We start from the raw sequence: 15,853 nt of genomic DNA on the forward strand, positions 1-15,853 counted from the left end.
CCACCCAAGTGACTAAAGGGACTCTCCAACCACCCCCAAAACAAAACCAGAAGGGCAGGGGTTGAAATAGTGTTAAACCCTTACACCATGTCCCCCACTATCTCACCCCCAGCTATAGTCCCACCAACGACTGAAGCTGCTTCATTATAAACTTCTCAGGTTACAGAGGCCCAACACAGTTTCATTACACCAGTTAAGATCTTAACAGGGTAGTGGAACTACTCAAAGACTCAAGCCATGAAACGTCTTAACACATACCCAGAAGTCCTGGCCAGTTCAATGACATAAAAGTGTAACCTGTAAATTCCTAAATAACAACAAAAGGGGGGATTTATCCAATAGTAGTAGAGGAGAGATAAATTACCAACCAATCAGCTTCTTAATGTCATATTACAGCTCTAGAAAATGTACAGTGAAGCAGGCCCCGGGACCATATCGTGCCAACCAGCCATCTAGTTGAATGGTTGGAATCATAATCAGGCAGTGTATGGGAGCAAATGATAATCATTCATTTGCTCCCACACGCTGAAGAACGGACGAGAAAGGTTAGTTGGGAAAATCAAACATGTTTGATCTCTCCCAACTAATCGTTCTAGTGTAGGGGGGGGGGGGAGTTCCCCCTACTGAACGATAAGTAGGAGGACATTGGGCGCTTACTTTTGTCACACTCACCTCTCATGACAGCCCCTCGGAGAGCCGACGGTACTGCTGCTGCCTCTCTACTTCCTGGCCCAGGCACCACTAGGACTGAAGGAGGGCCAGTGGTGTGGTGTGGTCTTTCTCCCCCCACCCAGTAGCACCTGCATAGGTGGTACCGTGGTCATCCCCCCAGCACAGACAGCACTAACCTCCCTCCCCCCCAAAGTAAAAAGATGCTGGTGAACCTACCATAGTTGGCTATAAATAATATATGTATTCCAGGCTATAATAAGTGGAGAAGTTACTGCTGATAAGGATAATTAATGGAACTGTGTCTAGGGACAGTACTGTGTAATCGGACTAAATACACCTCGTGATTATTACAGTAAATCCCATTATGCACAGCTATGATATGGCTAATGGTACAAATAAACCAGAAGAATTTATTTTTCATTATTTAGAGGAAAGTAAATCTTGACCTTAATACTTTGGTAACTACAGGATTTTCTTATATTTAAGATATCAATTACAAATTCTGACTTCTATCTTCATATATTAGTACTCTGGAAATAAATGAGCCTCCAGTTTTGAGGCCCCTGTGGTGTATTATTCAAGCACTGTAATATATCACTGAGTAATATGTATTCCCAACATCACGTGAATGTGCACATATTAATATTAGGGCATATAAATAAATGGACAATGAGACGAGAATATTTTAAATCACATTATAAAACTCCATTGTCTTACTTACATGTATATTATTTGTATGATCTCTCTTTTTATATTTCACTGGGGAAGCATCTTATTTTAAAATTGATCAAATAAAAGTTAAATTTTATATTAAAACCTATTTGTGCACCAGGAAAGAAGACCATCCTTTTTCCCTTTTAGATGATTAGTTAATTCATATTTATTCTCATATATATATTATATATATATATATATATATATATATATATATATTCTCTCTCTCTCTCTCTCTCTCTCTCTCTCATCTGTGCAGGACAGAGAGGGGCGGCGTCCCAGAAAAAGGAGGCTTGTTGTCAGCCTCGTTTTCTGGGACGCTTTTTTTTTCCCCCGCAACTAAAAAATTAAATAAAATAAAAAATGCCCCTAACTGTACTGTATCTGCTATGCGGAATTTGAAATGAAGAATACCTTTGTGTAGAGTACAGTATATTATTCAAACAGTGTGTAATATAATATAGCATTTAATAGTGAGATCTGAAGGATACGTTTTCTCCGGAGGTAAGGCAGTAGCATCTCCTCTGGCTCTGCACGCCGCTCTGTGATCTGCAGTGCGGGAGTAGGAGTAGTTAGGGAAGTAGACAGGAATAGATTTCACCAATAACAATATGTATCATATGAACGGCAGCGTTCTAAAACCATAGCGCACCTGATAAGATTTGTCTTTGGAAGTTTTGTATCATTTTGTGTAAGATGCTTAGTGACGGAGCAGATGACACGAATGGCATATGTACCACTTCCTATGCCACTTATAACCACGACACATTATTTTCACCAGCATAATAAGGTGTTGTGGCTGAAGTAGAGTCAGACATCAGCGGCTTACTGGGGTGTGGGGGTGGGGCGGGTTTATTTCGTATAAAAATTCATATGCTTCCATCTGCAGATTTGGTTGCATTTTGTTCTCGCAACTGCTTACACTCAGGGAGGGAGGTGCACCCAGAAGTCCTTCTGGTGTCCTTCTGTACATGCGCAGAAGGCCGCAGGTCGGGGTAAGCGTCCGGATAAGAAGCCCATAGGGTTCTATTGGGTAATGCCACTTGAGATGGCGTTACCCACTGCGTTGAAGCATTCCGGTGTGAAGTTGCTTAGTACATATGGAAAATGCAGTAACATCCCCATTTCAGGGGTACAGCATTTCCCCATCAGTACATCCCACCCTATGCTACTCAGACCCCATTCAGGTTATGTCACACAGTAGTACCCCTTATACACATTATGCCACGCAGTAGTAATGCCCCTCATATTATGCCACACACTAATGCCCCTTACACTACACAGTAATGCCCCTTACACATTATACCACACAGTAATGCCCTTTACATACAGTATTATGCCACATAGTAGTAGTGCCCCATATAACAAATTCCACACAATAGTAGTGCCTCTTACAAATTATGCCTCCGACAGCAACTCACCTCCCCATGTACCTCCAGCAGCATCTCGCCTCCTTCTCGTGTGCCATCAGCAGCCAGCAGGTGTGGATTTGGGCTCGTGCTGCCTTCTAATTACAGCTGAAGCCTCAGCAGGCAGCGGCAGACAAGGACAGACAGTGCCGGCACAGTTTGAAGCCGCCATTTCAGAAGCCGCCACTGCTGATTGGCTGCCAGTCTGTGAACTCTGATTGCCTCGCGACCAGCGACGTTGTCTCTCCATGACTGCTTGCCAGTGTGCCAGCTGTAATCAGCTGGCCGGACGGCACCAAATCAACATTGACGACAGCCGGGCTCCACTCAACGGCACTGACTGGACCAGCCAATCTTGTGTGCATGGCTGGGTGCAGTAGGAGAGGCGGGCCACAGAGGCAGCTCGGGCACTATAGCAGCCACATCTCTTGCACCCACGGTAGTTATGCCACTGTTTGTAAGCAGCGGGGTTCTTTCAGGATCAATGGAATGGGGTTATAGGAGAGGACGGTGTAAACAAATAAAGGCCGCAGGTGTACTTCAGGGTCCAGTCTTCAACCCGTGCAATGCCGGGTATCCCAGCTAGTTTGATATATGTGGGCATTTTGTGGTATTGTGTGATATATTTGGTCACCGTGCAGCATTATTACGTAATAAATGGGGGCATTGTGTTGTATATTTATGTTATATATGGGGCCCTGTGTGGCATTATAATGGGATATATGGGGCCATGTGGGGCATTATAATGGGATATATGGGGGCCCTGGGTGGCATTATAATAGGATATATGGGGCCCTGGGTGGCATTATAATGGGATATATGGGGGCCCTGGGTGGCATTATAATGTGGGATATATGGGGGTCCTGGGTGGCATTATAATGTGGGATATATGGGGGCCCTGGATGGCATAATGTGGGATATATGGGGGTCCTGGGTGGCATAATGTGGGATATATGGGGGCCCTGGGTGGCATTATAATGGGATATATGGGGCCCTGTGTGGCATTATAATGGGATATATGGGGGCCCTGGGTGGCATTATAATGGGATATATGGGGGCCCTGGGTGGCATTATAATGGGATATATGGGGGTCCTGGGTGGCATTATAATGTGGGATATATGGGGGCACTGTGCAGCATTATAATGTGGTATATGGGGCACTGTGCGGCATTATAATGTGGTATATGGGGCACTGTTTTTTTACTGAACGGTAATGCATGGTAGATCACAAATAGTGACACATGAAAGTACTGTATGTAGATGACAACCTGTTCTAAGTTGGATATGCCAGATATAGTCATGCTCTCTCAGGGGGAGATGTATTAACCCCCGAAGCAGCATCAGCACACGTTATGTGTGCTGTCACCGTTTCTCCCCCATGCATGATTGGGGGGCTGGGTGGTAGATGACGCGCCCCTGGCATTATCGGCGCTGCTATCTACATAAAATGAGAAATCATGCGTCTTTCTTGGCATTCCATAGCTGTTATTCCTATTGGCGTAGGGCTGACTCATTGTGACTGAAGCACGTGTTTGCTTGAAATTCCCTAATAAAAATCATATCTAATATGACATAGATAGATTAGATTATCTCTGTTAAGTACAAAAGAAATGATGTCTGTTTGCGATCCATGCTACAAAAGGCAGCAGGCAACCCGTGTGGTGTACACCACTCACATAGAATCTATAACACAATATAACTCTGTTAAGTAACCGGCTTCACCACGAGAAACAAACAGAACTCTTCTCTCTGGTCAGGAAATAGTCTATGAAGTTGCACTTTACCACTGGAAGCAAGACAGCAATCAAACCAGTCTGGGTAACAGACTACGAGGGCTTCGGGGCATTGCTCCCAAAGCTAGCAATCTATATAGGTAAACCCTGCTTCAATATTTGTATTGTGCCGAACCTTCTGATGCCTGCAAAGGGTTATAAAAGATGCATGATAACTTTAAAGGGCCCCACTTAATAACGAAGCATAACCCCTTTAGTGCTCGCTAAAGGGGTTATATCATCCTATCCTCATTCAACAAACAGTGACTTTTTGTCACAGCATCATTCTCGCCATCTTTAGATAGTGAGAACGATGTGGTCCCCATTGATGGCAATGGTTACCCAGCGCTGCCTCTCCAGCTTCAGCGAAGCCTCCCAGGCACTGCCGGGTCCCTCCCTGCCGGGAGAACGGATCATGTGCAGACAGAACGTCGTGCATGGGCGTTATACACGACCCCGTCGCTGCCAGCAGCTGAGCGGAGGACCTCACAGACGAGGAGGACTACGCTGGACCTCGCCGGAGGGGTAAGTCTTGATAAATACTAGCTGCATTTTCATTTGTATCACAGTGATATTAAACGAAAAATGCTGCTGGTATTAATATTAGTTCTTAAATGGAGCCCTGAGTGAGGTAGAGAAGTATAAATGTCAAAAATATTGATCCACCTCTTGGCGAGGATATTTATAGATAAACGTGAGGTCTGGAGTTAGTTTATTAACTAGAAGAACCCTCATTATGAATGAAATCCATTAATATTGTAAAGGTTTTACACCGGGTCAGCAGTTATTATCATTCATTTGTAGAATGCAACCATATTACACAGCACCTCACATAGAATATTTAGTCATTCACACTTAGAGCCGTATTCAATTTGGAGCGAAATGTCTGAGGCCGGACTTTTCACCGTCATCGGAGGTTTTACCGGTGAAAAAGTATCACGCGCGCCCCCGTGTATCCCTGTATTCATTTGAAATCAGCGAAAACGGGACCCGGCGAAACTGGACTGAGCAAAAAGTCCTGTCATTTTGGGGGAAATCAGCCTGTCACCCCCCCAAAAGATGCTCTGACATGGGGGGAATCACTCTGGATCCCCCCAAATAGCCCTGCAGAAGGTATTTGGGGTTTTTAAATGGTCTCAATCGGAGCTATATAGCGTTTTTAAGAAGGTGGTGAAGAATAGCATTTAGCATTGATTTTTGGTGAAAATAAATTGTCCCATCAAATTAGGGGTACATGAAAATGGGTGCTAGCATATTTCATAGTTACTAATATGAATTAAAAAAACCCTGAAAAATCCACCTGCCGCAACTACCTGCAATAAAAAAAAAACACCTGGCGCATACTTGGGGACCCCCCCCTGAGGCTATTTCGCTAGTTTAAAAGTTTGTCCCCCAACTTTTTTTTTTCGCCCCCAAAACTAAAGTACTTTTTTGGGGTGTCCTAAGGTACTTTTTTAATTTTTTTTTATACAGATTACCTTTAGGGGACTGTCCAAGGGGTGCAGGATGGTTTTTCGAAGTTTGCACCCCAAAACCCCAATTCTGCACTTTTTCTCGCCACCTATTCAATGGGGATACTTTTTGTCGGTTTTTATGCATTGACTTTTCACACCGGCGAAAAGTTGTCCAAATTGAATATGGGGATAACTGGAATCGGCGAAAATGACGCCATCGGCGAAAAAGTGTTGCCGAAAATGGCTTTTCGCTCCAAATTTGAATACGGCCCTAAGGGGGAGATGTGCCAATCCTTGGAGAGAAATAAAATTACCAACCATGTTGAAAAACTACAGTTAGGAGCTGATTAGTTGGTACTTTCTCTCTCCAAGGCTTTGTACATCTCCCCCAAAATAACGTATCTAACCACATAGCTCATATTGTCAAACACGGACAGAACAACAAAAATATGGTGCTCTGGTCGTAATGCAAACCATACCGCATAAGACAGCAACACTAACCACTGCGCCACACTTCCACCACTTGCTAACACAGGGGGAAATCCTGAGAACATTACCTGTCAGGGGATGCTTGAGGACCAGAAACCATCTTGTACAGCAGCGGTACACTTCCCTGCATGCCCTGCAATAGTTTTGCTATTAGGGCATGCTGGGATGTGTAGTTCCACAGCAGCTGGCGAGCCACATCTTGAATACCCGATGTACAGTTTATGATTCTTATTCTTTCTACACCTCATACAAAATAAGATGTACAATGCAGGGAAGAGTGACCATGCCTAATATTTGGTACTCCAATTTAGCTACTCACTGGTGCGAAACTGAATATTTAATAATATAACAGAACAAATAATTAATCACATTAGCTTACTACCCACAACCATGCTTCTGATTTTTATACACAATCGATTGCTGATGTATGGGGGCCTTTAGTCCCACTCCCTGTCCCAGCCATGCAGCATTAACAAGTTTACAATGTATACAATGTATACACACCCCTGTGTGCTGTGTGGTTAGAGATCCCTGCATCACTCACCTTTCTGCCATTAACAAAAAAGATCAGTTCATCTACTCCGGCACCCACCACCATGGTTGTAGCAGCCAGGCTGTTTGCCAGCAGCTTACTGGGAATATTCTGCTTTATGGTTTGTGATATAAAGGGAGGAACAGACGTCCCAAATGGGTGTAACTCAACATATTCAAGAGTAACTTAAAGAAACAGCAGCCCTCCCCTTGTCCCCCCCATCTTTTACCCTCCATGTGTGTGACTGACAATGTATCAAAGCTTCGGATTGCTGATTAGTTCCAGATTAGTCTATGTCTGTGTGTACATAGACAGGGGATATATGGGTTTAGCTCCGGAACCAGAATGTGTTTAAAAGGGTATAATCTCTGTAACACCCAATACAATCAGTTCCAGTTGTAGATTCTGAACAAAATATTATCCTTTATTAAATTTAGAACAATGGTGTCGACTCAATAAGAAGCCGACTCACTAGCGGCCGCAGGTAAGTGCAGCTATATGCTGTACTTACGGTACTGCCGGGTGCGCTGGTTTTTTTTAGTGCAAATAATGTTTTATTGATTTTCATAATAAAGAAAAAACAATACAAAGACTGTATATAAATCTTATACCTATAACAATGTATAATCCAACAAAATAATCACATATACTAGTTACAGTATCAATATCTGGGCATCATTATTACTCCATAAAAGTAACAGTCAAAATGTCTTCCATTTCCATATATTGGTCAATTCTACTAAAAGAATCCATCACCGTCGGGGGAGAGAAGGATCTCACCTAACCGGAATAACCGCTTTAGCCGCATTGTTTAGTTTACATAGTAGGGATTTTTTGTATTTCGAGATGGGTCTGGACGAAAGGTGGAACAGCCAGAAGATAGGGTCTGATGGGACATTGTCATCTAACATTTTTGCAGATATATCTATGACTTCTTTCCAGAAATGTTGGAGAGCTGGGCATTGCCACTAAATATGGAGCGGGTTACCAGGAGCACCCGTGCAACGCCAACATACGTTTGGAACGCCCACCCCCATTTTAGATAGAATATCTGGACATCTGTACCACCTGGAAAGTAATTTGTATTGGGTCTCAATCACACTCGTACTAGGGGAACAAGCGTGTGTCGCACTGTTTTTTTTTTTTTTTTGCAGCCCCATAGGGGTCTGGGGAGAGATCGGGTCGCAAAGGGGGGCAAGTCGCGGCATTTCCAAGCTGCCTGCCCCTCACATCTATTTGAATTGACCCCAATGTTTGCAACTTTGTTTTTTTCTGTTTAGTCTTTTAAACTGTGAAAGTAGAACAAATATTTAGAAATATAAGTCAAGATAAATACAAATGGTAAAACACCAGTGAGCGTTGTAAGTCTGTCACTAATAAGGTAGAGTCTGTATCCTGAATGCAGGGCCAGCTCCAGGGTTCGGAGCACCCTGTGCCGGCCCTGGAGATGGCGCCCTACCGAATTTGGGGGTGTGGCCTAATTACCATAGCCACACCCCTATGTGACATTATTTGGAGGCGTGCCCGCATGGCACGCCTCCAAATAACGTCAGGCTGGGGGTAAAGCCCAGCACTCCGTCACTGGCTGGGCTTCCCCCTGCCCTCTCCCGTCAGTGCGCACGGCATCCATTCACTCTCCGGGCCACTTTGGCCCGAGGGTGGAACAGCGGGACAGTACTGTCCCTCTGAAATCGGGATGCTGGGGATGGGTTCCGCCCCTCAACGGGTGGCGCCCCTGTGCGACTGCACTGGTCGAACACCCCTAGAGCCGACCCTGCCTGAATGAATAGTCCCATCAGCCTCCCTGCCTCCAGTGACCTCTGTAACGTCTGGATACATATTGGAGGTGACCTGCTCCTGATGCCACATTGGGGAGTGTCTCAGTGTTTAGCCAATGCTAGTCAGTGGTGGTTTGGCTGTATACCCTATTGGGACTATTGGGACGGTCTCTGGATGGCCGCTGTTAGCCTAATCAGGCTCCCGATGTCTTAATTTACTTTTTTATTTCCATGGCTGGTGGAGTCTAGACAGCCTGGACTCATCGGTGGACCAGCCACCTTCTTATTTGTGCTGTGGATGGTTTCCCCGCTACCTGCCACTGGCCATGTATACATTGTTTTTGGTGGGGGAGGGGTGCAGACCCACTGCAGTTCAGGGACTCTATAGTGCAGCTGGGGTGGTACAGGCACCGCCCTGGAACTCTGATAGGTTGCTATGGGTAACATCCACTTGTCCTCTTTAGAAGGCTTGATAAATCTCCCACTGTGTGCTCTAAACTCCTGTGATCTAGACTAGCACATGATGCTCTGCCTCAGGTGACTGAGGCTAAGTGAAGGATAACAGAGACAATAACGGGACTTCAGTGAGTGCTGTCCATGATGAGCCTGCGGAAAGATGCAGTGTATGGAAGGGAAGTAGAGGAATATAAGATACAGTCAAAGCAGAGAGAATAGGCAGCTGAATTCAGGTCCCTTAGGTGGGAATGTAGCAGTGTAAATATGTAACTACTGTAGGATGCTCTCTGTATTGTATGGCAGTCACTGGGATGCTCAGTATTATATGGTGGTCTGTAGAATGATTTGTATGGTGTATGGCAGTCACTGCAATTCTCTCTATATAGTGTGGTAGTCACTATAACACACTGTGTATTGTCTGGCGATCTATTATTATTATTATCGTTTATTTATATGGCGCCACAAGTGTACCGCATCTATGCACTATTATGCAGTCTGTAGAATGTTGACTGTGTTGTATGGCAGTAACCAGAATGCTATGTTGTATAATTTCCTGTGATGCTATCTGTATTGTACAGGGCTCTGTATGATGCTTTGTTTTAAATGGCAGTCACTAGAATGCTCTCTGTATTGTATGGTTTAATCGGGATGCTCTCTATATTGTATGGGGGCTGTCGATGCATTTAGCCACAGGAGTGACCTCATTAGGAATTACCAATATGCTTCTCATATTTAATTTATTTTATTATCTCTATTATTTATTTGTAACATTTATTTATGATTTATTTAATAACATCACTTTTTAGTGAGCTGATTGTTGATAACCATTTGTTTTAGAACTTTGACATAATTGGTTTCATTTTACCAAGTCACCTTAAATATGTATATCGTATGTTATAAATGTAAACTTCAGCAAATAATTTGGGTATACAGTATAACTAGTGTTGCTCATTAGAATGGTTTGGTTCCCTGTGATAAAGCCAACTGAAGTTGGTACCCCTTGTGTCTGTATTCGGGGCACAAGTGACCGATTGTGATGGGACAGATGGATCCATCCCATCACAGCCCCATGTGAACCAGACTGAAAGCAAGGGAAAGTGAGTGACAATAGCTTCCTATCAGTCTGTGTGGTCACCCCAACCCCTTCCAGATATTTTTCCAATGCTTTGAGGCAGGGCCGGATTAAGGCTTGTGGGGGCCCCAGGGCAACCAAGTTGCGGGGGCCCCCTTCAAGCCACACAGAGCCGAGCCCAGCCCAGCCATGCCCCCAGTAGCAGTCCCCCCTCAACAGTAGTCCCCCCTGGAGTACCCCTAGTAGTAATCCCTCTCTATGCTGTGTCCCCCAGTAGTGGTCCCAGCAGTGTGCAGTGCCCCCAGTAGTATCCCCAGCAGTGCCCCTAGTAGTATACCCAGCAGTGCCCCTAGTAGTACCCCCAGCAGTGCCCCTAGTAGTAGTCCGATCCCCCCCAGCAGTGCCCTTAGTAGTAGTCCTTTCTCCCCCAGCAGTGCACTTAGTAGTAGTCCTCCCCCCCCCCCAGCGGTGCCCCTAGTAGTAGTCTTCCCCCCCCCACAGCAGTGCCCCTAGTAGTAGTCCTCCCCCCCCAGCAGTGCCCCTAGTAGTAGTCCGTTCCCCCCCCCCCCCAGCAGTGCCCTTAGGAGTAGTCGTCCCCACCCCCAGACACACACACCGTCATCGTCTCTCCAATCAGCCACTGCGGGAGCCGGAAGACGGAGGCAGTGGGCAGCAGCGTAGCAGCCGATGAGAGTCTGTGTGACTCTCATCGGCTGCTAAAACAAACACACAGCTGCCGGCACCGGCGGCTGTGTTTGTGCTGTGTAGTGCGGATGGCACTTATGTGCCGTCCGCACTACCGCCCTGCCCCAAGCTGATGCAGCAGCACTGACTGTGCAGTAGTGTGGGGGCCCTCTGTGTGTGGGGGCCCAGGGACGACCGCCCCTGTCGCCCCCCCCCCCTTAATCCGGCCCTGCTTCAATCCAGCTACCCACCCACAGCTTTTGATGTGATACAAACCCCCCGGAGCCATGATAAAGTGGCTGCATGGCACAGTCTTCAGGAAACCAATGAGGTTTCCTCTAGGTGCTAATGCAGCTTTAACGATGGCATATTGGTTGGCATTGTTGCCTGACATTGTTCTACCCAATGCACCACAAGTGTGGAGTTTGTATGTTCTCAATGCGTTCTGCATGCTTTTCCTCCGGGTGGTCAGATTTCTTACCTCAGTCCGAAAACATACTGGAGGTTAGTAAATAAAGGTTCCAAACATTGAAGTTTATTTTAATGACATTTGCTATATGTACGTGTGTTGCAGTGTTCTGCTACTAAATACTTGTGTATGTCATTTTTGTTACTTGTACCAAAGTTGTGCAATGAAATCCCCAAATCCTTATTGAAGAATAGTGAATATAAGCAGCGGTACCACTGCCTGTCACAGTTCCAGAGTCTGGGGTGCTCTATTATTGACAGAAGCTGGTCATAGATATGTACCAAAGCCAGCAGAATCCTAGCTAAATATACCTAGCAAAATGTACAGTAGTCCTGACATCTTTACTACGTAAGATGATGGAGCATCTCTTTCCTGCATCATTAACCCCTTCCCCAATTGCCATTAGATCCCCACCATGGGTATTAGCCCCCATCACCACGCATTTCACCTGCATCTCCACCATGTGCAGAGCGCAGCGGATCGTGTGGTAGTGGGGACTGATGATCAGTCCCCCCGCTGTAGCTGATGGTTGCACTTGCAGAGATCAGCCAAATAGTGCTCATGGTGGAACTAAGGGCCTGATTCAGAGCCGCTCGTAAGCGGCCGCTCGTTCGCTCCGACCGATGTTCGCACAACTGCGCATGCGTACGGGTTTTAGTACGCATGCGCGAACTAGTCAGTGCGGCCGAAAATTGTGTGCTCGCAAAATAGCGAATGCCTGATAATTTGAGTGACAGAATGAGGCGTTTGTGGGTGGTAACAGGGGAAGGTGCTTGAAAACGGGGCGTGGAGATCAGAACGCAGGCGTGCCAAAAGGTCAAAACGGGCGTTTTAAGGGTGTGCATAATTAACAAAGCAGCGTCATCGACCACGTCAGTGGGGTGTCTTATAGCCAGAACTGCTCGCATGATTGCGGTAGGAAAATGCAACCACAAGAATAGCGAGCAGTTCATACGCCGTCCGATGTACTCGACTAATCAAATAAATAGCGGAGATGACGTATGATGCGAGCGGCCAGGGGGCGTTTTTTCAAAATTACGACCGCATGTTTTGTTCGCTCGTTCAGACATAGAGGCGTCAACAGACCGCAAAGAGCGAACGTTCAATTTAAATAGCCTGCCCCTTTTTCTGAACGAGCGAGCGCAAATAGCGTCCGGCTCTGAATCAGACCCTAAGGTCCCCCACTCTGCACTCTGTCCCCGGCATGCTAGGACGCAATTTCAGTAGTGAAGTCAACGGTCACAGACTCGTACATCACTGCCTGGAAGGCCGGGGAGACAGAAGAAATCCATTCTGTGTATGTGCAGAATGGACTTTCTTTTTAAAAGCCGGGGTTGGATGGAGGGCCGCACAGCAGGCGGCACTGTCGCACGGGATGCTACCATGTCAGCTGGCTGTGGTCGTGCAGAATGCAACCGTGCCAGTTAAGTGGTTAACAAAATTGCAGTACAGAGAAGACTTAACGGTCCTAAAAAAAAATTTACAAAAATACTATTGAGTCGTCTATTACCAATGGGGGAAAATGAATAAAAAAATATGCAAAAATAAATATTATCTAATATTTGTTTATTATCATTATGCATAGCGGGTTTATTGCAGCATCACATGTCACTAAGCACATGGCTGGGCCTAGCCGGATCCAATCATCGGTATCTCCGCTGCTTCTCAGCCAATGATTCAGCGAGTCCCTGAGATTAGGGTGAGGACAGAGGAAGACTTTACAATCTCAAGGAGTAAGAGGCGAGAAGGAGGCATATCTGTATTATACGCCATGACAGGGAGTGCTCCATTGTATGGGTGATAATAAGGTTTTCTTGCTCATCTTGTGATATCCACTGACCAGGGGGCGAATGTTCCCTCTTTATCTTTTGGGATCTGAAATACAGTGAGAACACGGTTATATTAATATCCGACCCCGTAGTCCCAATTTATTTATTTTATTCATTTATTAACAGTTTCTTATATAGCGCAGCATGTTCCGTTGCGCTTTGCAATTGGAGACATTAATAGAACAAAACTGGGTAATAACAGACAGAGGTAGGAGGGCCCTGCTCGTGAGCTTACAATCTATATGCCTGTATCTGGTCAGTATAATGTATGGATAACACAGTACAGTGCTGTACATATCATTTCATTACTAGGTAATGTGATCCTGGATGTACAGTTTATTTTCTGGTCAGTTTATTTTTTGGCTCATTGCGTCTTCTCCAGGTTCTCATCCCTTATACTGAAATATAGTGCCTGATGCGGAGTCGGACGCGGACAAGGCGGCGTCTTTTTCCGCAGGCGCATCTGTACCTATTTGTTAATGGCGATAAAACGTCCTTCTCCTGTATACAAGCGTGGGTCCAATTGTAAATGGGCCGAGACGCCCACTCCCAGCAACTATAGGCGCCACATTTCCATCCAGTTCGTCTTTAGACGCACCATCTGTCGCACCATCTGTCGCATCATCGAAACTTGCACTAGCCCTACAGCGGACGCAGGGTCTCCGTCTGTGTATGACCTCCTGTTTGTGTGGCCGCGCATCTGTGTATGCAAAGCGCCTACAGGCTCCCGTAAGGTGCAACATTACCATGGGTTCTGTTTCCTCACCCCATGGAGGTTGGCCATGGTTAGTGCTCCGGGCCAATATTGCCAGGCAGTTGTGTAATGCTCCCAAGGCCGTAACTAGGGGAGTGCGAGTGGTGCCTTCGCCCAGGGGGCGGGGCCCTGGAGGTGGCACCGGCGCTTCCCCACAACCTAGCAGCACCCTGCAGCCGGTATCGCAGCTGCCTTATTAGCAAATACTAATCAGTATGCAGTAGAATATACGCCGTTTAACCGGGACATAAAACGCTGAATTATGAAGACTGAACAACTGCAGTAAATGATCCATATTGTGTTGTATACACATATAGAACCCGGTCATCTAATTATAACATTTACCTACAGATGTGTGCTCTTACACCGAGCCTCAATACGACATACAGCGCGAGACGCCAGGTGCGACTGAGCTGCTCCGTGGGCAGTAGCGTACCATCTATTTCTCTAAACTGTTCGTCTTATTAACAATTGCAGATGCAGCTAAACACCACTCACAGGGCCTGATTCAGCAATAGCGATTACACTCTCGGAGCCGTATTCAATTTCAGGCGAAAAGTCCGGATCCGGAATGCTTTTTCGTCGATGACGTAATTTTCGCCTGTTTGACTTTTACCCCGTATTCAATTTGGAAGACTTTTCGCCTAGGCGGAAAGTCAATGCAATGTAATAGGCCAAAAAGTTTCGCCTATGAATGGGAGGCGGAAAAGAGTGCAGAATTGGGGTTTTCGGGTGCAACATAGCAGGAACCCCCGTGCAGCCTTCAGACAGTCCCCCAAAGGTAATCTGTGTAAAAAATTTTTTTTTTTTTAAAAAACGCTTAAGAACACCCCAACAAAAGACTTTGAATTTGGGGGCGTAAAAAACAAATGTTGGGGGACAAAGTTAAAAACTAGCGAACTCGACTCTGGGGGGGGGGTCCCCAAGTATGCCCCAAGTGTTTTTTTGATTGTAGGTGCAGTGTAACTGAATAAGCTATATACAAATGATACAGTGTAACTGAATAATCTATATACCAATGATACAGTGTAACTGAATAATCTATATACCAATGATACAGTGTAATTGAATAATCTATATACCAATGATACAGTGTAACTGAATGAGCTATATACCAATGATACAGTGTAACAGAATAATCTATATACCAATGATAAAGTGTAACTGTATAATCTATATACCAATGATACAGTGTAACAGAATAAGCTATATACTAATGATACAGTGTAACTGAATAATCTATATACCAATGATACAGTGTAACTGAATAATCTATATACCAATGATACAGTGTAATTGAATAATCTATATACCAATGATACAGTGTAACTGAATAAGCTATATACCAATGATACAGTGTAAAAGAATAATCTATATACCAATGATAAAGTGTAACTGTATAATCTATATACCAATGATACAGTGTAACTGAATAATCTATATACCAATGATACAGTGTAACTGAATAAGATATATACAAATGATACAGTGTAACTGAATAAGCTATATACCAATGATACAGTGTAACTGAATAATCTATATACCAATGATACAGTGTAACTGAATAATCTATATACCAATGATACAGTGTAACTGAATAAGCTATATACCAATGATACAGTGTAACTGAATAATCTATATACCAATGATACAGTGTAACTGAATAATCTATATACCAATGATACAGTGTAACTGAATAATCTATATACCAATGATACAGTGTAACTGAATAAGGTATATACCAATGATACAGTGTAACTGAATAATCT

At 44.9% G+C, this 15,853-nt stretch overlaps 1 protein-coding gene across 2 annotated transcripts in view; it reads right to left on the reverse strand.

Annotated features, from left to right (window-relative positions):
* Window positions 1-13,083: 13,083 nt before the first annotated feature.
* Window positions 13,084-15,853, reverse strand: part of LOC148521209 (aldehyde oxidase 1-like) — a 90,260-nt gene continuing 87,490 nt past the window's right edge. For both annotated transcript variants that reach the window (XM_088475560.1, XM_088475559.1), the window contains exon 31: window positions 13,084-13,376. In XM_088475560.1, the coding sequence (XP_088331686.1) occupies window positions 13,320-13,376 (57 nt within the window). In that variant the 3' untranslated portion in view covers window positions 13,084-13,319. The remainder of the gene's footprint in view (window positions 13,377-15,853) is intronic.

This window comes from Taudactylus pleione, unplaced genomic scaffold (assembly GCF_031769625.1).
Source record: "Taudactylus pleione unplaced genomic scaffold, aTauple2 ptg000173l, whole genome shotgun sequence".
Classification (NCBI taxonomy): Eukaryota; Metazoa; Chordata; class Amphibia; order Anura; family Myobatrachidae; genus Taudactylus; species Taudactylus pleione.